The sequence below is a fragment of the Schistocerca nitens genome, chromosome 7 (assembly GCF_023898315.1).
Source record: "Schistocerca nitens isolate TAMUIC-IGC-003100 chromosome 7, iqSchNite1.1, whole genome shotgun sequence".
In the NCBI taxonomy this organism is placed as follows: Eukaryota; Metazoa; Arthropoda; class Insecta; order Orthoptera; family Acrididae; genus Schistocerca; species Schistocerca nitens.
Genome location: NC_064620.1, coordinates 164,814,926 through 164,838,949, shown reverse-complemented (window position 1 = coordinate 164,838,949; position 24,024 = coordinate 164,814,926). Strand labels below are relative to the sequence as shown.

Here is a 24,024-nt window from a genome sequence, read left to right as displayed (position 1 = left end):
ACCGCCACTACTGCTTCGCCCTATCTTTTCCCGTTTCCTTTTGCCATTAATGTTTTCGTACATTACAAAATTGCGCCCCTCGCTGCCATAACCTAGTTACATCACTGGACGTAGATCGTAGGCGAGAAACATTTGGTGTGTCGTCGAATACTGAACTAGGATGAAAGCTACATCAAATTCACCATGTAGGCGGTGCTAACTGACTAATCTGCAAAAACCTACGATGTTACTGTTAATATAGTCCAACAGATTGTGAACACACAACATAAATATTGAGGACCAAAAATGGTTCAAATGGCTCTGAGCACTATGGGACTCAACATCTTAGGTCATAAGTCCCCTAGAACTTAGAACTACTTAAACCTAACTAACCTAAGGACATCACACACACCCATGCCCGAGGCAGGATTCGAACCTGCGACCGTAGCAGTCCCGCGGTTCCGGACTGCAGCGCCAGAACCGCTAGACCACCGCGGCCGGCCTATTGAGGACCCCAACGCTTTTACCTGGGACACTTCTGAAGTTACTTCTACACCTACCGATGACCACCATCCGAAATAAACATGCTGCGACCTCCCTACCGAAAAAGTCCTCAGTCCAGTCACATATTTCGTTTGAGATGCCATATGATCGTACTTTCTTTAAAAAGTGTTATGTAATACTGAGGCAATTCCTTTCCGGAAGTCACTAAATACTGGAGCTACTTGATTGTCTTGATCTTTGGCTTTCAGAATGTCGTGTGAGAAACGTGCCAATAGGGATTTGCAACTGCAACCCTGTTGTTATTCCCTGTATACCTCAGATATACGCATTGACACTTTAGGTGGACGATATCGCACTCACTGCGGATCATGGGAGCCTCGATCTCGTAGCCACACTGCGAAGTATTTCGGGCTGACACTGGATATAGATACCCCACCTGGGGACAGCATATCAGAGAGGTTAGGGCAAAGCGCCTTTCTCCTTACTAAATCGTCAATCCAGGCTGCGCTATCACGCCACGTCTGGCATTGATCCTGCCAGAGCTAGACTACATACACGGTTGTGATGGTGGTGAGGAGGGGGGGGGGCAGGAGGGGGGGGGGGAGGATGCAGCATAGTCACATACGCCTGTTAAAGAGTGGAAGGCAGAGTACTCCGAATCGCCACCCATCTCCAAAGCGATTTCTGAAATGGACAGTTCCACAGAATTACTGTGGTACTATTTACACTGGATTGGTTTAAAGTGGCTGCTTGGCATTTTAAGGAATCGTAGCAGCAGTCAGAAAACAGGCGTATTGCAAATCTGGGCAACGAGATACCAGAAAGGGGACCACTTGATAGCCCGACCTGCTACGGTAGTGACCACTCTCGTAGCTATCATAGGATAAAAAATTTTCGCCAATAAAATTCTCTAATGGAAAAGAGCACAAACAAGAAACGTTAGACCAATTAAAAACAAATAGTTCGGAAATGCAAGAATAGTGCCAGATATTTAACCTGCGCAATCAGAGACGGTAAGTGCTGTCTATTTAGGTCAAGAACGAGAGAGAGATGGACACGATAAAAACGTGCCCTGATGTACATGGGGCGTTAGAGGAAAATGACTAAAAAAGATGTCCTGTACGTGGCCCGCGCGGCTAATGGGCCGGGAGGTGTCTACGTGCTCGACCGTCGGCCGCTTCTCGCCGTTGATGGGTTCCGCAGCGTTGATTAGTCGGCCGTAGATTACCTCGCCGCTTTATTGGAGCAATTTCGCGACGACAGCGCTCAGTCGTTGGTGGCACAATAACTGTCTGATTGGATATTTACGTTGATGAGTTCCTACCAAATAACATCGACCGTGAGAAAGCGGCTAGGTACTGCGTAATCTTGGCATGTGGCCTACCTGCAGCGAATATTTTAAACGATATAGCTGTCGTACGAGATGTTATCCAAAAGTTCCCGAAATTTGAAGTTCGTGCGCAAATGGTTACGAGTACACTCAAATACCTATAGGTATCTCCCAGTACGTCCTCCTTGAATAAGCGTGGAAAGCAGCTGATTGGTGAGTGGTTTGGTCAGTTGTTGGTGAGCATATTTCCACTGCCGCGCGTCAGTGAGTTTCCGATTTTGTGAAGGATGACCCGAAAGAACGGCCAGCCTTATGGCCTGTTTCAAACTTGAAAAAACCGCTGTAGAAACAGACCAAATGAAGTAAGCTGTAGGAGACAACAGTTTGAAACTTCCTGGCAGATCAAAACTGTGTGCCGGACCGAGACTCGAACTCGGGACCTTTGCCTTTCGCGGGCAAGTGCAAGGTAGGAGACGAGGTACTGGCAGAAGTAAAGCTGTGAGGACGGGGCGTGAGTCGTGCTTGGGTAGCTCAGTTGGTAGAGCACTTGACCGCGAAAAGCAAAGGTCCCGAGTTCGAGTCTCGGTCCGGCACACAGTTTTAATCTGCCAGGAAGTTTCATATCAGCGCACACTCCGCTACAGAGTGAAAATCTCATTTTGGACAACATTTTGGGTCAGAGACAGACTTGCGACTGGTACAAGCATTTCAAAAACGGACGAGCATCGTCTGTAGATGACCAACGTCCAGTGGGCCGTCAATTGCTTTAACAGCAGGAAACGTCAAGACTGCGAGGGATCTGATTTTGAAACATCGTTGATAGACCGTTCAAGTCCTCTGCAACTCGTTGGGAATAAATCATGTTAAGTGCGAACTTATTCTGTCAGAAGAATTGAAGACGTAGAGGATAGTGGTGAGAGTAGAAACGTTGCGTGAAAGTCAGCAAGAAACATAAATGAAACTTCCTGGCAGATTAAAACTGTGTGCCCGACCGAGACTCGAACTCGGGACCTTTGCCTTTCGCGGGCAAGTGAACATAAATAACTGCCTCAAACCGATACAGACTTCCCTTCAAAGGTTGGCACTGTTGACGAAGTTTGAGATTATAACTATAGCCCTAGACTGAGCAACAATAGTCGCTTCATTTAACGGAAAAAGATTCTACAACTAAAATAGCGTGGAGCGACGAGAGATGCATAATCACAGGATGAGGTTTTGGTAACACAGGAAGAACCTATTGGAGCTGTGTGCTCTTTCAAGGGCTATACGAGATAATATTGCCTATTAAAAGATTTTGTAGATTGTTAAGCGAATTGAGACACGGGTGTAATACGTGCAATGAAAGCTGCTCTGGCAACATTGTGACCCGTGACACGGACACAGTTATAAAGTATACGGGATAACTGGCTCTGGGCAGTGAGGCACCCTTGCCGTTTATGGTGTCCCTCACGGTGGCTCACGGGACTGCAGTAGAAGCAGTGATGTTGACGCATGGCAATACAGGATGCCCAATATGCTCTGGCCGTCCAACACCGCTTGCAGTGTCTCCTCCCATGTTATCAACAAACACCCTCTGTACGCCACAAATACTTCTTACTGGCGTAGAGCGTCCCAATAAGCATTTAAGTTAAAAGAGCGAGGTGACCATTCTGGACGTATGAAATCTTCAACTTTCAGCTACTCGTCCACCGCCTGATCCGTGGCCAATCATCACCGTCGTCGATGTGATGCAAAGGGCGCATATACATTGGCGGAATAACATCTCTGTAGGCAGCAGCCGTCACTGTACCACTTGGGAACATCTGGACTGGCGTACCTGATCCTAACTATATATCGCCTCAGCCGATAACACTGATCGATATCTTTCCACACCGAGCGAAGTGGCGCAATGGTTAGCACACTGGACTCGCATTCGGGAGCGCGAAGGTTCAAACCCGCGTCCGCCCAACCAGATTTAGGTTTTCCATGATTTCCCTAAATCTCTTGCTTCAGGGAAGTGCCGAGATGGTTCCTGTGAATGAGTACGGCCGCCTTCCTTTCCCGTCCTCCCCTAATCCGATGGGACCGATGACCTTGCTATTTGGTCCCCTCCCCAAATCTACCAACTAACTAATCTTTCCACAACACTCGCAGCATTGTGTCATGTCCCAGAGTCACGGAACATGAACACACGGCGATGGTCAGTCTCCATGCTCACCCGACTGATCCTTGAGCAGGACAACATTAAACTGTTCCTGCATTCACGTATGGAGAACGAGAGACCACGTCTGTTTTCTATACTCAGTACCTCTTCCGACTAGGAGTGTTGCAGGCACACTAAGCGATGCCGTAATGGTCTATGGTATGTTGGGAGTATACTGTTCTCCACGGTGCGACAGCTGTAGTAATTTGCATAGTCACTCTCACGGACAGTGCAGTCAGTTTGAGTCTCAATTCTGTAATTAAACACAGCCGGATTGGAATGAAAAACGTGCTACACGGGATTTATCGACGAATGCAAATATCGACGTAGCGCTGGAATCCACCGTGTTGTTCCACGTTACCATCCGTTTGTAGATCCGCTGCAGGCTGTGTGAAAATGAAGACAAGCAGCGGACTTGTGCAGAAAAACAAGGTCCTATGTTATCAGAGCCGCGATCGAGAAACCGGCTCTAGTTAAGAGGATACCCGGACACATCCAGCGTTCTCACAAGTGAGAGAGCCTCATCATAATTCATGTATTCCTTGGCCTGATCCTTATACGGGTACAAGCAAATAAGAGGAAATTAGCAGTCGTAAAACATTCATATGACACATAAATAGCTGTGCGCTTGCCTCCGCTTTACAATTTTTGTTGTTGCTTTTAATACGTATTACGAATAGTAAGTGGTAGTGTGGACAACAGGAACGACTTCTTTTTATTCACGATAGTAGTTAATTATTGGCATTTAGTAACGATTTAGGACACACAGCGATTCAATAATGAAATATCAACATGCTGTCAGATTACACAGTTTTCAGAGCATAATTCTGTATCTATTCGAAAGTTCTTTGTGCACATTTCTATCTATTTTTATCGAAATCATAATTACGAAAATGACACTGAAGTAGACATAATTATTTCCTTACGACGAATTTGTAATTGATTCTTGAAATTTTCCCTGCGTATAGACCATTCCATGAAGTTTTGGGATTGCAGCCGGACAACGTCGACTTCTTATGTGATACTACAAATGCGTTATCTGTCGGAATGCGCACTCGCGCAGTTAAAATTTAGATTTCAAAATTAATAAAATTAACTGTCGCTAGACATGTCATTGGTCATAAAATATTTTCTTTGTGAAGAAATTAATCACTGGGTCTCACGCCTTATCCAGTTGAAAGTCTCCATCACCGTTAGTAAGATCTTGCGCTAACGATATTTCCACCAATTCCTTAATAATTGAATCCCAGAAGGATCTCGTCGAGGCCAAGATTGTCGTGGCAGAACAGTCTATGGAATGTCCTGCGGAGATAGAGTGCTCGGCTATGGCTGATTTACTGGGCTGCGAAAGACGAGTGTGGTGGTCATGTTCAACGCATCTTTCACGCACGTTTGTACGCTTTGTCACGCAGGCAAGGTACTCTGCAGATTCCAGACTGCCGCAATCCCAGGTCGTCGTTTGCCGAACCGAGAAGTGCACAAGTCTTTGTTGGTGGGCGGAAGATTATTTTGACATATTGTCGACATATGGGAGGAACGCCATGGACTTAAACCGCTCCTTCTCCCGTTGATCTTGTGTGTGTGTGTGTGTGTGTGTGTGTGTGTGTGTGTATGGTGGCGGGGGGAGGGGAAGGGCGGTTGTCACGTTTCTTCTTCCTGGAAGCTGTGCTAATCTGATGTGGAGAATATCCGTTATCTTTGAACACTGATTGTTGGTGTTCCAGCTCCTTTGCAAGGCTGTCTCCATCAGACACAACATATGCCCGGTGTACCAACGTTCGAACGACGTCCGTACTCTGTGATGAGTGGTGGTAGATAGACGCCTGTAAATACAGGTGTGTGTGTGTGTGTGTGTGTGTGTGTGTGTGTGTGTGTGTGTGTAAGGGGGGGGGGCGGCTTTGCGCATGCGTTTCCGCGTCAGTAATTGGTATAAAGACAGCGATGCGAACTAGCAGTCTCTAGTGGAAAACACTCGCCTGTAGATGACTTAATGATTGTCAGTCAGAATATCGTGGCAAGAAGTTGACGTTATCCGGCTGTAATCCCGAAACTTCCTGGAGAAATTTGAAATTTCACATCATGTTACAATATTAAACACTACTCACGGATTTGGTCATAGGCCTATTCCAAATGACCGACTTCTGCCTTTTAAGCAGTAAGAGGATTGAAAAGATCGTGGGACATGTGATGACAACGTTGCTAATCCCGTCGCCCATTATAGCCAGTAGATGAATCCTGATGATGCCGCTGCTCCTCATTTGGCTTCTTGAGGCTGTGTGGGCCCCTTTCCAGATCTCCCTTCCTCAGAAAAATCAGAGCAGGTACCGGGAATCGAACCTGGGTCGTTTCGCACCAGAGGTAGCAACACCAACCATTCGGCGAAGGAGGCAGTCGTGTTACAAAATTATTGGTCAGTAAACCATGATTTGGTGCACAAATAGGTATGGGCATGTGTTTCATTATTTAATCAAGTATTAAACGAAATTCGTATATTATCTGTTATTAATTACGTCTTCTCGGGAATCATCATCGTCAGCGCAACGGCCCTGTGTGTACGTTGGCCTTCTGTAGATGATGTTCCTTTGTTCTCTGTCTAGTGTCGAGCTGTTCAAATTTTGGATTACAATTTTCCTTGGGTCCTCTCTGACACCTTCCCCCTATCTTAGCTTTGGTCTTCCTACTCTCCTTGTTCCACAGACACTGCGCTTAATATCTTTTTAATCATTCTGTAGTTTGTTAATATTAAAGTAGCTGACAATGTCTGGTTCGGTATACAGATTATATAATTCATAGTTGAGCCGCCTCCTCCAGACTTTCAGGGGAAATCACACAGATTGTACTCAGAATCAGAAGAAAATTTTTCAACTATAGTCTCGTATGTATTCTTTCCCTAACTGAAGAGAAGAGTGAAGAAGAGAAGGGTGCTTTTTATGAGGAGTTAGGTGAGGTGTACACTGAACATACGAGAACAGGCGGTAAGATAATTTTTGAAGATATGAATGCTAAAACAGGAAAAAGATGAATATCACTCTTGTATTGGAAAATAAAACTTACATGACTGCCCAAATGACAATAGTATCAGACTTGTACATTGTGCTTCTTCAAGAAGTATGGCAGTGGGCACCACAACTTTTAACCACGAAGATATACAACAAATGACGTGGAAATCTCCAGATGGAAATACTTTTAACCAAAGTCAACATTTCCTAATAGATGCAAGACATCTGTCCAGTCTAATGAATGTTAGAAGTTAGAAGGGTGCTAATGCAACAAACAGAAGTCGAATATCTAATGCAAGGAAGGTACGTGGTGCAAGGAAGTTATGTGAATCTCGTGCGAAGAAATTCCATATTGATAAGCTCAAAGAGCCTGAGTCTGGTCAAACATTCCCTGACTTACTAAAGGAAGACCTGGTACACTTTGGTGACAGTGAGAGTATCGAGACAATATGGAAGAATGTAAAAAACACCCTTACGAAAACTGACGATGAAGTTCTAGGAGGAGTAGATCGAGTCATATACAATGGCTGGCTTGATGAAGAATGTACACTAGTAAGAGGAATTAAAAATGAAACCTACAGGAGGGTGCACCAAGTAAACCATACCCGAAGGTCTTTAGAAGATTATAGAAGAGCAAGAAGAGAAGAAAAGAGGCTGCACAAAAAGAGAGAGAGAGAACATGAAGGAAAAAAACTGGAAGAAATGGAACAGCTGAAAGGGATGAACGCAGTGAGAGCTTTTTATCAGTAGTTAAATAAGAGCTGGAAGGATTTCCAGCCATGGACGATTTTATATATAAGTTCAGATGATTCAATTTTCAGGAATGATGGAGCAATATGGAGAAGATGTGCTCAATACTTCCATAAACTGCTGAATGATGTTACAGCTAAGAACCAAGGAATCTTACGCCTTGTAAATGCAGGGAATTCTGAAACATAGGAACCAGTAACAACTGCTGAGGGAGTGGACGCTGCCATCAAGGTGGTAAAGAATAACTAGACCCTAGGAATGGATGTAATACAAGCAGGGCTGCTTAAAAATGCGGGAAAGGGGCAGGAAAATGCAAACGTTTCTCATGAAACACTGTTTACATATTGTGGAATTAAAAGTCATAGAAAATGTCATATCGCGTAATTAACGTAGTTGTTGTAACCGGCAGAAGCGAATTTATACGCATTCGGGAGGACGACGGTTCAATCCCGTCCCGGCCATCCTGATTTAGGTTTTCCGTGATTTCCCTAAATCGCTTCAGGCAAATGCCGGGATGGTTCCTTTGAAAGGGCACGGCCGATTTCCTTCCCCATCCTTCCCTCACCCGAGCTTGCGCTCCGTCTCTAATGACCTCGTTGTCGACGGGACGTTAAACACTAATATCCTCCTCCGAATTTATATACTGTTTAGCAATCCTAATACCAATCACTTGTTTTATTCTTGGATTATATCAATCATTATTTCTTGAATTGTGGCTTGTAGATAATAAATAAGACGTCGACTCAAAGAGGCCACACTATCAAATATTGACTGACTGACAGAAGAAGAAGAAGAAGAAGAAGAAGAAGAAGAAGAAGAAGAAGAAGAAGAAGGTGATGCTGATGGTCACAAAGAACGTTTGAGTACGCATGTGAAGAGAACTATATGTTGTAAATACATTCGCATGAGGCTGAGCTATCATAAAATAGTTAGTCTTTTGCGAATGCTACCTGAGAGATTCAGTTAACTGTACTCTTTTTGAAAGTGAGAAGCGGGAAAACTAGACTGAATAATCAGACATCTCGTTCAGAATTTGTATTCCACAGGTAACTTGGCAAGGAAGCAGATACTCCGTTGCCTACAGTACGCTTGTTCGTCCTCTTCTAGAGTATTCTTGAGCAATATGGTATCCTTACCAAATAGGACTGGTACAGGACATCTAAAAAGTTCAAGGAACGTCATCTCATTTTGTATTATCGCAAAATAAGTGTCAGGAATATGTTTTCCCCTGCGGCGAGACTTTCAGTGCCCACCGAGGGGGGTGGCGCAATGGTTAGCACATTGACTCGCTTTCGGAAGGACGTAGGTTCAAACCCGGGTCCGGGCATCCCGCTTTAGCTTTTCCGTGATTCCCCTAAATCGCTTCCCTTGAAAGGGAACGCCCGATTTCCTTTCCCATCGTTCCCTAATCTCAGCTTGTATCTAATGACCTCGTTGTCTACGGGACGTTAAGCACTAATCTCCTCCTCCCCTTCCTCCTCTTCCGTGCCATTTCAGTCACTTACTCTCTCCTCCTAATGCGAAAATATTTTTTGTTGACTCCCGTCTATGTAGGGAGAAATGAACATATAAATAAAATTAGAGGAATGAGCGCTCGCACGGAAAGATTTGTGCATTCGTGTTTCCCATTTGCTATTCAAGAGTCGGAACAGACAAGAAATGGCCTGAAAGCGTTGCTGACAAGGGAACCTCCCCATCGCACCCCCCTCAGATTTAGTTATAAGTTGGCACAGTGGATAGGCCTTGAAAAACTGAACACAGATCAATCGAGTAAACAGGAAGAAGTTGTATGGAACTATGAAAAAAATAAGCAAAATATACAAACTGAGTAGTCCATGAGAAGAGAGGCAACATCAAGGGTAATGTGAACTCAGGAGCGCCGTGGTCTCGTGGTTAGCGTGAGCAGCTGCGGAACGAGAGGTCCTTGGTTCAAGTCTTCCCTCGAGTGAGAAGTTTAATTTTTTATTTTCAGACAATTATTATCTGTCCGTCCGTCCGGTGCGATCACTTTTTTGGGAGTGATTATCACATCGACAAGAAAACCTAAATCGGGCAAGGCAGAAGAATCTTTTTACCCATTCGCCAAGTGTACAAGTTAGGTGGGTCGACAACATATTCCTGTCATGTGACGCACATGCCGTCACCAGTGTCGTATAGAATATATCAGACTTGTTTTCCTGTGGAGGAATCGGTTGACCTATGACCTTGCGATCAAATGTTTTCGGTTCCCATTGGAGAGGCACGTCCTTTCGTTTACTAATCGTACGGTTTTGCGGTGCGGTCGCAAAACACAGACACTAAAATTATTACAGTGAACAGAGACGTCAATGAACGAACGGAAAGATCATAACTTTGCGAAAATAAAAAAAGTAAAATTTTCACTCGAGGGAAGACCTGAACCAAGGACCTCTCGTTCCGCAGCTGTTCACGCTAACCGCGGGACCACGGCACTCCTGATCTGACATTATCCTTGTTTGCTTATGTTGCACATGGACTACTCAGTTTGTATATTTTGCTTTTTTTACATAGTTCCACACAACTTCTTCCTGTTTTCTCGATTGATCTGTGTTCAGTTTTTCAAGGCCTATCCACTGTGCCAACTTATAACTAAATCTGAGGGGTGTGCGATGGGGAGGTTCCCTTGTGAGTAGTCATACATACGTAGATTTAGACGGTATCTGCCACTGGGACGAAGAGACGAGCCACTGTAGTCTTTCTCGTTTTTCCTATCTGCAAGCTAATACGAGTACTTGCAGCAACAACTACCGTTCTTGTCCGAAGGTTTTTGAAATGTTGGAAAATTTAGTATTACAGTGTTTCTAGAGCTGCAGAGGGTGATGGCTATTTTCAGATCAGTTAAGACATTTGGCACTTTACATATAATGAGATTTTAATAGAGTTTAATATGCTAGTGCATAAAGAAACGTAAAATTATGATGTAGGCGGGGATGTACGTTAAGTTACTTCATAAAGCAGAGTCTTACAAAGTTCACAGCTACACTTTCGAACAATAATATAGTGTCGGTTCTTATTTATATAAGTAAGGCGATGACGGCCAATGATACCTTCAGTGCAGATGCACACAAGGCTCTAACTCTTACCGGAATCGCCGAGATGCCGCAGATAATGAGGATAATGAACAAGAGGGACTACATTAGTAGTTTTTGGCTAAGTTGGGAATTTGGGTCTAACGGGAGGCCTTCTAGAGCAGTCGGTGAAGTTGGAATGACCTTTGTGTCCGGATAGCACATCACCGTAGTAAGGAGAAGACCCGGTTTCGAATCCGGGTCTGGCACAAATTTTCAGCTTTCCCCATTGATTTAAATCAGTTCCCACTGCCCACTTGCAGCCAATATCTCTAGTTCCTATGTGTCTTAATAGTAAATACATTTCGGTGTACCAGGACCGAAATAGCTGAGTCTTTTGCCTTCTCTACTAGTAAATTAAGCTATATTTTTGTGTAACTGCAAAATTCAGTTATGGAAATTTCTTATATACAATGTAACTTCCATGATTGTAGTAGTTAAAGTAAGCTCAGGAGAATGTGGGAATGTTTCTTTTAAAACAACTAATTTGTTCCTTCGTATTTAATTATTTCAAATAAGTTTTGTTTAATGACGTAGACGAAACATCACATTGACTTTTTCTGACTCATTTCTAGAATTTTGTGACTTACTTCTGATCTTCTCTGATATCTTACTTAATAACATTGAGGTGAAATGGTCTTTCTAAAAAATGAGTAGGTGTAGTCGGGATATAGGCCTATTTACTACGAATAGTGCCCATAGATACAAGCCACAGCTTACAAGAATCAGTGAACCACATCGGCGCATAATTTATTCTGAAAACTACTGCAGCAGTGCATACCAATCTGTTAATGGTCTTATTGGTTTCTACAACTTGTCACAACAGATATTTTTGTATTCTTAACCTTGACTGATAAACAAAATTTAATCATTTCGTGCATCATTGATCGTCTTCTCCACTAACACACAATGATTACAGTTGCTGCTGTCTTCCAGTGAGATGTAAAAAGTATGTTCGTACACTCAACACTTGTAATATTAACAATGTTTGACCGTAGTGCAGTGCAAATCACAGACCAACACATTTCATATTACGCATATATATTCAAATAGAATTGTATAGTATTTTACGTATAGTGGGACAAAATCGGAAAAAGTACCTGCAAACGTTATTAAATGGCAGCGGACTTTTACAGTTTCTCTTGTTATATGTGCGACACTGAAAGACAGTTTCTAAGGCGCTGCAGTCATGGACTGTGCGGCTGGTCCCGGCGGAGGTTCGAGTCCTCCCTCGGGCATGGGTGTGTGTTTGTCCTTAGGATAATTTAGGTTAAGTAGTGTGTAAGCTTAGGGACTGATGACCTTAGCAGTTATGTCCCATAAGATTTCACACACATTTGACATTTGAAAGACAGTGAAATGCGAATACTATTTTAAAATATCAAAAAGAAACCAATTTGAACAAGATAGATAGAATGAAGACGAGCCTTTTTTTATGTGGTTGAGTATTTGTGTTTCTGCCGTTCAGTAAAGCAGTCGCCATCAGATATTTTCGATGTGAATTTCCACGATATCTACTAATGTCCAGAACAGGAAACTTCGGAGATTTGACCCTGCGACGTTCTGTCCGCTCACATAGCTTGTCTGTTTCAGACTTCTAAAAGGTAAAACTCCGTCACAGGCAAAATACTTCTACCTATTAACGAAATTGTGATCACAAAGTTACAGAAATATTAAAATAAATCTGTCCATCCAGATATTCACGTAGGTGTACTGATTAGTGCATAAGGCAAGAGTGACACTGCACGCTGCTTGGCGGAGGGTACTACGGTATTGCTGTTCTGTTTTTAGGTATTTTTCTCTTGTGCAGTTCGCAAAAAGGGGGTGAATGGCATGGGAGGAAGAGGGGGAGGGGGGAGCTTACCTTCATTAGCGCATTCCTCTTATCAACTATACAGTGGCTTAAATAAGATTTGTAAACATTATATCTGAAGCGCTGGTCCTCTAAATTTCTCCAGAAAAATTTCCGCTGAAGAAGGTGTTATCTATTTCAGCGTTTCCCCATTTGTTTCCTGAGCATTTGGTAATGGTCGTACATCGCCAGATTCCCCATGTTTTTCGGTTTCTTCCTTGAGAATAAATTGTTCGCGGCACAGTCGAGCAGTTCTCAAATTAAGTCGCACAGCGTTCTTGTTCGCGTTTATCATTTGCAGATGTCCAACACGTGCGCAGAATTATCCCAATAGATCGAAATCTTTACCTTTTCACTTCTCCTCGTGCCACTTCCTGGCCTTACGCTATTTAAGTAGGGTGTGTGGCAAAATCGAGAGGTATTCAAAGAATACGCAAGAATTCTACACTGAGGTGACGAAAGTCATAGGATATCTCTTAATATCGTGGGATTTCCTTTTGGCCAGCGTAGTGCAACAACGCCAAGTCGCCTGCAGCGATACTGAGCCAATGTTGCCTCTATAGCCATCCATAATCACGTAAGTGTTGCCGGTGCATGATTTTGTGCACGAACTGACCTCTCGATTATATCCCATAAATGTTCGATGGAACTGATGTCGGGCGATCTGGGTGGCGAAATCATTCGCTCGAATCGCGAAAAACTTTGGCCCGGTGGCATGGAGCATTGTCGTCCATATAAATTTCATCCTTGTTTGGAAATATTAGCCGAACATAACCATTTACAGTCAATAATTGGTTCAGTTGGACCGGAGCACACAGTCCAGCTCACACCATTCTGAAATCACCACCAGCTTGCACAGTGCCTCGTTGATAACTTGGGTCCATGCTTCGTGCGGTTTACGCCACACTCGAACCTTATCGTGATCTCTAACCAACTGAAATCTGGAATCATCTGATCAGGCTACGGTTTTCCAGTCGTCTATGGTCCAAGCGATATGGTCACGAACCGAGAGAAGCTGCAGGCGATGTCGTGCTGTTATCAAAGGCATTCGCGTCGGTCGTCTGCTGCCATAGCCCATTAACGCCAAATTTGGCCGCACTGTCGTAAAGGATACGTTCGTCATAAGTCCAACATTGCTTTCTGCAAGTCCAACATTGCTTTCTGCAAGTCCAACATTGCTTTCTGCAAGTCCAACATTGCTTTCTGCAAGTCCAACATTGCTTTCTGCAAGTCCAACATTGCTTTCTGCAAGTCCAACATTGCTTTCTGCAAGTCCAACATTGCTTTCTGCAAGTCCAACATTGCTTTCTGCAAGTCCAACCTTGCTTTCTGCAAGTCCAACATTGCTTTCTGCAAGTCCAACATTGCTTTCTGCAAGTCCAACATTGCTTTCTGCAAGTCCAACATTGCTTTCTGCAAGTCCAACATTGCTTTCTGCGGTTATTTCACACAGTGTTGGTCTCTGCGAACATTGACAACCGATAATATTCTGGTCACGGTGATAAGTCATTTGCACATGTGAAGGAAATAATTTGACCTGAAATATTTTCATAGGGACTCAGTCTATCTCTTTTCTTCGTAATTCCTACTCTCCGTCAAACAGTTTTCGATCCAGTCACACGTTTATTGACGACTCAGACGAAATGAAGATAATTTTGCTGTTTTATTATCCTGGTTTGTCTTTTTCGTCGGAACCTCTCGCCTTATGTCACAGGAAGCTCTCGAAATGTTCCAAGGGCAGAGCGGAGAATAGTAAGCTGTAAGTGAGGTGAGTGAGTCAGAATCCGGAAAGAAATGAGGCCGCCTGCAGCGCAGCAACTCGTTTGCGTGTCCGCCACTCTTGTTTCCACAGCGCAACGCCTGGGGCGCAGTCGGCGCTAGCAAAAAGGAACGTCTTCCCGTCTCGACTGTTGCAATCTACACTGCGGAAAAACTGCAGCACCTTCAAGGACTATACTCAGTGGTACCACCTTAATAGGTGTATACTGAGCGTTGATACATCTGTCACGCTCATCGGCCATCAGATGACGCTCAAGAGGCCTATGTATGAACGCTCTGTTTCAAGTCTGCAGGCATTAACCTGGCTGAGTTTCGTGGTGACCGGTGCTTGCAACTTTAATTCTTGGCTACAACCACGCCCCACCGACGAGTACGTACTCCTGTTGAACAGCTGTGGTCACTTTAGCGGGATCGCATTGTGAGCCTACGGGAAGAGGGATGGACTTATCGAGAGACTGTTGCGCTGGTTGGACGCGATGTATCGATGCTGTGTCGCTGTTTTCGGACGTCCGCGTGGTACAGATGCACATAGAGGTCGACGCATTGTGCGAGCAGCGGTGGCCGACCGAACGTTACCCAGGAACGAAATCCAGGCAAATGTTGCACCTGCCGTGTCATCAGCGACCAGTGGAACCATCTGCGTGCAGCAGGATTAAGATCACTTGCGCCTCTGGCCAGGTTACCACTCAAACCACGACACCGCCAAGCGTGGTTACTCTCGTCTCGTGAAAGAATTGACTCGAGAATGGAATGGTTCTCTGTTGTCTTCAGCGACGAGAGTAGGTTCTGTCTGTAAGCGATTGATAGACTTAAAAGTGTATGATGTAGATTGCCGAGCTGCTTATTCGAAAGCGCATTCGCCTGCGACACACACGTTCCGTCCCAGGCTTAATGGTGCGTGGGGTCCATCAGTTACAGCTTACAGTCCCATTTGGTGTTTCTGCAGGGTAAAGTAACCAGTGCTCGCCACATTGCACAGGCACCATTTCTTCGATAGGTAGGTGATGTGCTTTTTTGGCAGGACAACGCACGTCGACGTACGGCCGTTGTGACGCAACAAGCCCTGGCCAGCAAGATGACCAGATCCGTCGCCAATTGTACACGTATGGGACATTGCGTGCGTGAACTTGCTCATGATTCGGGGTCTGCAAGAAGTATTGCCGGATTGCAACAAAAGGCGCAAGGTGGTTGGGAAAATCTACCGCAGGATGCCATTCAGAACGTTTTTGATCGCTTGCAAGCGGAAATACGCACTTGGCGGTGTCGTGCCGCAAGAGGGGTACCCTGTGTATTGATGCGACTCTTCGGTGGCGACTGTTTCATTTGGTCTGAATTTATTATATACCCTTACAATGATGATCTACCTGTCACCTTACTTGTCAGTAAAATGTTGCTTTTTTACAGCAGTATATAATCACTAAACGGCTAACGTGGGTCACTCTCATAGTTGCAGGTTGCCCATCTAATCGCTTCCAGGTTCTACAGAAATTTGATTTTCATTATTTCGTACAATTCGTAAAGTGGAATTTTATGTACACATATGATAGAACGGTTCTAAATTACTCCATTGCGATACACTATTCTTTTAAAAGGGACAGCAAACCGCGAAGTGGTGTAGCGGTGCTGCATGACGGTAGCAGCAACCCGTTTTCGGAATCGCATGAAGCAGTCCTTGTTCAGGCTGACTACATAAAAGAACTGCAGAAACTATATTTCAAATATCTCCCGAAAAACCGGAGAAAAAGCGCCTGAGGATTCTTACAATAGACGTCCTCGTGTAACGACTGCTTTGGCAACTACCCGGCAACAGAATTTTTCGCTACAAGAACTGCTGTGTGGATGCCTTCGTAATCAGGTTGTTGTGCAAAATCGACATTCCGTCAAAGACGGTACTTGGAGTTCGCGAGTATTAGATTCACAGGCTCCTGCGTTGTTTTATAAAGTCAAATTTAATGCGCATTCAGAACTCTCCGATACAGGTGGGTGTCGATAATTTCATTTGTACAACCATAACCTAATTCAAAACTATTTACTCATAAATGGCATATTTTGTGCGTTGTTGCTATCATTCAATGTGGATAGAAACATAATTATGTAAATTGTATAAGGTTATTTACAATAGTCCCTATAAGTTTTGTTAAATGTTGCGTAAAGAATATATATCAAGCTATATAAATACTGTCTTTGCCAGCGACGTAAATAATTAGATCCTTTGGCTCCAAGTGTAATCTCTCTCTGTCCTTACTCGTTTGGCGGCAAGAGTACTTGAAAGAAAGGGTCTGGTGGAGTCAGTTGGAAACGTCGGACATGTTTTCTGCAGACGCAGCGAGAAGTTGGAATTTTTGTAGCTCATGTGAGCATGTGAAAACCATATTTAATGTGGACGTTGTACAATTGTTATGAACCGGTCTTAGCAAGAAGTAATTAACTATCACCATTCTGTAGTTAAAATGACCTAACAAATATTATTATCCTGGAAGGTTTACGAGTTCTTCATGCAGGAAAAAAGTTGGACATGTTACAGTGCACATTGCAACTACCTCTTTTAGTCGATCCCGAATCTACGTTGACACCGTTCGGTATATGGTGACAGGTACCTGCTGTAAACGCAACGTTTCATTTCAAAATTATTGTTCCAAATATAAACTTTCCCATCTGTTTGTTTCATACATGGATAGTCCGCGAGAAGAAAGAGTGTGTGCCCGCCATTATTGAAACCTGAAATTCTTTTATTTTACTGACGCGTTCGTGTGTGAGACGAAGTAACGTTTCGTGTCTGGTACTGGAACATATTTTTTCGTAATTTCGAGTTCCCATGAGGTTTATTGGACATTCCTCTGAAGCTCCCTCATTGATTGAAAAAATACGCCATGAATTTCAGAGCTCAATAGCCATTGATCTTTCTCTGTTCCAGTAATCGAAATTTGTTAAGGACTCAGATTAGCGAAAAACACTAAAAAATATGTAATATCATTCCTAAATTTTTTTTTCCAGCCTGACTGTGATCTACTTTCCCTCCCAGAGGATTCTAATGGACATTTGAGCTCAACACATTACAAATAGCTGCTCATAGGTATTCCGAAGCCGCAACTGACGTGAAGAATATTGTTTGGTATCGTGTACAGTTTACATTTAAACACTTCGTGCATCCTCCAAGGAATGGATAGGATCAAAAACTAGACGAAACGCTACTGACTACAACAAAAGTGAGTTCTTATAACTTAAGCGTTTTGTATCTTATCTATTGTAGCACATTGGTTTATTTTTCTGTATTATTCGACATAAAGTGGCGCTAACTGCTCAGATAGTTTTATGCAGAGCAGGAGCGGACGAGATGCTGCTGACGAATGTAAAACTGTCAGGAAACAGGTGTGGAAATCTGAAGATAACCGGTCATGGCAACAAAATACAGCTTTTAAAAGTGTTTGTGGCTGGCTGCGTTGTCCATTAGGTATCACTATCTAGAAACATGTTGTTTCACTTGCAAGCTCTCGATTCGCCAGAAATCCAGGTTCAGGTTTCCCGTAGTTTCCCTAAATCGCTCCACGCAAATGCCGGGATGATTCCTTTGAAAGGGCACGCCCGATTTTCTTCCCCGCTCTTCAAATATCCCGAGTTTGTGCTCCGTCTCTAATGACCCCAATGTCAAAGCGACATTAAACAATAATCTTCCTTCCTTTTTACTCTTCAGAAGCACAGGGACAGGGGTGGGACGAGGGGAGATTTTTTTTGGGTGGGGGGTGGGGGGTTGTCATCAGTCTTCTGATTGGTTTGATGCGGCCCGCCACGAATTAATCTCTTCTGTCAAGCTCTTCATCTCGGACTAGAGCTTGCACCCTACGTCTTCATTGGATGTATTCTAATCTCCCCCTCCCCCCTCCCACTCCTCCTCCTCCTCCCCCTCCCCCCTCCCACTCCTCCTCCCCCTCCTCCTCATCCTCCTCCTCCCCCCCTCCCCCTCCCCCTTCTCCTCCTCCTCCTCCTCCTCCTCCTCCTCCTCCTCCTCCAGTTTTTACTCTCCACAGCTCCTCCTAGTACCGTGGAAGCTGTTCCCTGCTGTGTTAACTCATGTCCTGTCACCCTCTCCATTCATATTGTTAGTCTTTGCTGCATATTTGTCTTCTTGCTGATTCTGCAGGGAACGACCTAATGTAATATCTTCTCAGTCTACCAAATTCGACTTTCTTCAATAACACCACATGTGAATCGTTTAGATTGTCTTCTTTTACTATTTAATCACAGTCAGTCGTTCACTTCTTACAATGTTACGGAAGATCTCAGAAATTTCCTCCTCAATGGTGTTCGATATTGGTAGACTTTTTTTAGGCTGGAATGTCTTCGCCTATGTTAGTCTACTTCTTACGTCTCTCGACATGTTGTTTTGCTTCCAAGGTAGCGGAAGTTCATTTCTAAGCCTCAATTTTTATTTTAAGCTTATCAAAAACTTGATTTCTGGTACTCCTCATTAGTTTCGTCTTACTTTGGCGTAGGGTGTATGCTCATTAGACTGTTCGTTCCATTTAGCAGACAGATCCTGCAGTTCTTCTTCACTTTCACTGAGGATGGGAATGCCTTTAGCGTATCTCATTGATACCCTTTCACCCTGAAATTTAATCGCACTACTGAACCCTTCTTTAATTTCTGTCATTGTTTCTTCGACGTATAGTTTGATCAGTAGGGCCGAAATAACACCCTTTTTGATGCGAACCCACTCTACACGACATTTACACATGGTTTCTCAGGACCACGTCAGGGAAATTCCGGCGGTGGTTGGTCGGCGTGGTTAGACCAGAGAATATTTCCGCCTCGTCTTTAACTGAACAAGTGCTCCGCCTTGAATGACCTCGCCACGGACGAGACGTCTAATCTCCGCTCCTCCTAAGGTACAGAACAAGACAGCCGCAGCATTTGCACCGCTCTCCATTGGGGTTAGGTGCTGGGTCTCAGGCTGTGGGCTGTGTGTTAATTAGGCGGAGTGTCTTGGAGGTTTGCAGGTCCGGGACCGGCCGCAGGTGTTCCGGCCGCAAACAAAGCGCCTCCCTCGCCTGCTGCTCGCCATACCTCCTCGTCCCACCTCGCCGGCAAACAAGAGATTACGGCCTCCACGGTCCACACGCAGCGTCTGCGCCGTACACGGAGAGCGCCGCTGCTGCTGCGCGCCCACCTGATGAACGCGCCCCTGGCATGAATGCCGGGTTACAGTTCCGTTTCGACGCCCCGTACGCGCCACTAGACACTGGCTTTTCCAAATAATACTGTCTAGATGGCATAATTGTTTTTTTAAAAAAATTTTCAAACAGTAGTTGACAGTACAGACACCCTTCAGAAAGCCATGTATAAATTAAATTAACTGATAAGGACTGTAAGGTAACAATCTCGAACGAAAAAAGAACCAATAACCATAACTTTTAAAGTCCAAGACCCGATCCCAGCCAAAACTGAGATAACCAAGTAGAAAACAGTTTTTCTTTCTTGCTTCACCTGACCTTATTCCGTGACTTCACGGGGTCGACATGGATTTGGCAGTGTTAGTGATAGAGGATGGCCGGATGCCTTTCCTGCTGCCACTTTCAGTATCACGATCCAAACGTAATATTTAACATATGTATGCCTCACATGAAGATGAGCTTGAGAAGGCTCCAAGTATTATTGCTTTCGTCGTATATTACAGGTTAGACGTTAGAGCCATAATATATGAAGATGATAACTGTTCTTCCGGACTTCGGAGACCATGCAGCTCTTTTAGAATGAATCTCTTATAAACAGGATACTACATGTTTTTTAACGTTACTATTATCTACTCTTTTTAGTTGGTTGACTGTTACTTGAGTCTAGCGCGTGAGGCCTACTGGTTTTAAGTGGAACTCCCTGTACTTCTCAATTCACCGTTCAGTGGATTCTGATGATACCATCATTACCCGTCTCTCTCTCTGTTTCTCAGTGTCTTGCTCCATCTGCACATTTGGCGAGGCAAGAAATGTATGCGATGTAGAATCCTTGCCCTCTGATATTGTCTTTATTGCTCTAATGAAATGATAATTAAATCCAGACCATTAGCTGTTTACAGGCGTTGATATACATCAACGGGGACTGTTGAAAATGTGTGCCCCGACTGGGGCTGAAGATTAGATGAGTCTATCACGTGAATAATAAGGAAATACTGAATATAATTGGGGAGACAAGAATTTTGTAGTACAACTTCACGAAAAGAAGGGATCGGTTGACAGGACACGTTCTCAGACATCAAAGGATCGCCCTTTTAGTACAAGAGTGAAGTGTGTTGGGGGGGGGGGGGGGGGCTTAAAGTCGTAGGGGGAGACGAAGAGATGAAATCAGTAAGAAGATACAGAAAGATGTAGGTTGCAATAGTTATTTGGAAAGGGTAGAGTAGCATGAAAAGCTGCAGCACATCATTCTTTGGACGAAAGACCACACAACAACAACAACAACAACAACAACAACAGCATCTGTAACTGAAATAATTGTGTTGTCTTAACGTTGTTGTCTCTTGGTAAAACTTGTTTGTGTTACTTTTGTCCTCGCAAAAAAATACAGTAGAAACGTGTTTAAATTGTCCCATGCAAGCTCCCAGAGTTTTTTTTTAGATTAATTAAGTTTCATCCAGAGAAAACTCCCTCTACCGGTTTAAAAAATTCTCACAGGAAAATATGATATTAGAGAAAAATATTTGTGTCGGTGCCCCGTGCATCCTCCCAGACTTGTAGGTTTAAATAATTTTCACCCTGTGTTTGCTCCATGTGGAGTATTTCTCGGGATCGAACACACCGTGTTTCACACACGGCCCGCAATCGATTTACGCCGGTATTTATCAGTACCAAAACTATGTTAATTTACTTCGCACAGCCTCATCAGGAATTCAGATTAAATACCAAAACGACAGTATCTCGTAATAAACGGTTGTCTTTCCGCTTGCTTGTCTTTCAGCTTCGAAACTAACAGATTACAGGACGTAGATAGGTCTCAACAACACATGATACATTTCAATGTTAGGAAAACATGGACATGGAACGAGCTGTGGAGAAAAAATGTATACCCAGCGAAGAAGATTCATGCGTTTACTACTGCAGACATCGGGCACAGCAGGCATGCCGAAATGAAAACGCTGGTGTAGACAATAGTGACACAGCGATCGTAAAGCCAGCGCAATAATGTCGCCCAACGGAACCACAGCGCCCTTTCAAAATGTTTCTACTACCACCACCCTCTTCTTGATTTTTTTTCGCATCTCACTTAGTCTACCATCTCAAACTTCCTGGCAGATTAAAACTGTCCGCGAAAGGCAAAGTATCGCGTTAGAGTTCCTGTTTTGCACGCAGTTTTAATCTGCGGCAAAGTTTCAAATTAGAACACTCTCCGCTGTAGAGTGAAAGGTTCGTTCTGGAAACACGTGATTTCTTCTTCGATGTGTTCTCTTTTTTTTATGGTTGGTCACTTTTCTAAAATTTTTGTTCTGTTGGTCCTCATTCTGAACACTTCGAGCAGCTTAAAAACGGGTAGGTGTTTCAACATAACAAAAAGATAAAATGCCGGTTGTGAGATCGTAGCAGAAACTTGAGTACCAAACATGTAAAAGTGGAATGGGGGGTAGTATTCCATTGTGTTACTCTCTCCAGTATTTCCCTCTTTGCATTTCCTTTTTCTTCTTTTATTTTTTTTTCGAGGAATTAGTTATTGCTGTGAGTGTAATGACTGAGCCATCTGCCACATCAGACATTGAAGTGATACACGAAAAGGTTGTAGCACTGCTTTGAGTCCTTTATATTGTTACAGTTGCGTAAAATGATTTTTTTCGTTATGGTTATACCTTGTTTCTTCGAGACTCGGCACTTGATTCAGTTTTCTGCTTTGTTTCCACTCATGTTTTTCTCTAAATTTATCGCTGCAGTAGTAGATAATACTCAAAGCAACAAAAAAATTGCTTCTGATGTAGAAACAAGGGGAACGGAAGGGAGAGCGGCAGTCATCGTAAAGTGGTGCTCCGAGATGTGGACACATTTCAAAGCAGTGCGACGACATCGGATACGATGGAGGGAGACGGGAAGATAGGACCCGCCTACATCTTCCTATTTACTTTCCCTTCAGTGCTGAGTATATAACGCTCGATCATGGCGATTCGTGATTGTGGTAAAGACATCTTCAAATGTCTAATATGACATTCCCACAAAATGCATGAACTACCATGCTACGCGTTACGAAAGTGGGGACATCCACTAAGATACAATCGTGAAGGCAACAGAAGTGAGAGTCGGCCTGTGTTCTTGAAATCTGCCAATGGACTTTGAATAATGGTAAACGCACAGATTGGTAAGCCAAGATAAGGGGGCCCTGATTGTTTCATAATAATGATCGTATTCATATATTTCATAGACTTTCTTGCGTTTCCACACACTTGAAAACAATTTTCGTGTAGTGTCGGATATTTGTCATTATGCAAGCTATTTTGAAATCCATTTGGACCCCTTAATAGATAACATAAATTATAAACGTGTATGTACAGGGTGGGACAAATAAAAGTGGTCCGGAGAAAAGAGTTTCATTGCTGGAGGCGGATCGAAGAAGGGTTGCTGAAATTGGTGCAGTCTCATCCGAAATGTTCAGCTGCATTTCTTGAAGACTGCGAGGGTTGTTGCGATACACCTCAGACTTTTGGTCTCTGCACACAAAGTAATCGCAAACTGACAGATCAAGTGCCTAGCTAGAGCCGCGACTAGACTGACCTCTGTTGACAAGTGTGTCAATGCTTACCGGCAATCGTTCTTACCTCGCACCATTCGTGACAAGGACAGGAAATGGGGGGAAGCGATAATGAAACACAAAGTACCTCCTGCCACACACCATAAGGTTGATTCTGGAGTATACAGGGAGTTTCAGGAGGAGTGGTCAATACTGACAGATATGACAGAAACGATCGTTCAAAGTAAAAAAGTCCAGTAAGTATGGGTTCTAAAATGCGTACCTTTAGACCTATGAGTAGTGGCACGAGAGAAGATACGTTTCGCAGTAGCGAAGATGAAAAAGTTCTCATAGCTCTTGAAGTATGCACTTTAAAGCCCATGTTTACTAGACACCTATACTTCCGAATGATGGTTCCTGTCATATCCCTCAAAAACTTCGTCCTGCGGGTCAATTGAAATCCTCCTCAGAACTATTGCCCGCATCTCGTGGTCGTGCGGTAGCGTTCTCGCTTCCCACGCCCAGGCGCCCGGGTTCGATTCCCGGCGGGGTCAGGGATTTTCTCTGCCTCGTGATGGCTGGGTGTTGTGTGATGTCCTTAGGTTAGTTAGGTTTAAGTAGTTCTAAGTTCTAGGGGACTGATGACCGTAGATGTTAGGTCCCATAGTGCTCAGAGCCATTTGAACCATTTTTGAACTATCACGGGTAGAAAAATAATGCAGGTACACCAGGTAGTGTTTCCTTCGTAGACGGTGTAATAATCGCGTCGCGTAACGAACTCTCGCCCGGCGTTCATCACATGGAACACATACACATTAGCAAACACACATACACAGTAGCAGTGAACGCTAGCTTTCCTTCCTCCACTA

At 43.9% G+C, this 24,024-nt stretch overlaps 2 protein-coding genes across 7 annotated transcripts in view; one reads left to right on the top strand and one right to left on the bottom strand.

Moving 5' to 3' along the window:
• LOC126195378 (dystrobrevin beta) overlaps positions 1-24,024 on the top strand; it is a 620,666-nt gene that overhangs the window by 337,972 nt on the left and 258,670 nt on the right. The window lies entirely within an intron of this gene.
• LOC126195520 (filaggrin-2-like) overlaps positions 1-24,024 on the bottom strand; it is a 133,157-nt gene that overhangs the window by 108,200 nt on the left and 933 nt on the right. The window contains exons 2-3 of the mRNA XM_049934146.1: positions 19,523-19,625; positions 13,815-14,095 (exon numbers count right to left, since the gene is read on the bottom strand). Of these exons, the coding sequence (XP_049790103.1) occupies positions 13,815-14,095; positions 19,523-19,625 (384 nt within the window). The remainder of the gene's footprint in view (positions 1-13,814; positions 14,096-19,522; positions 19,626-24,024) is intronic.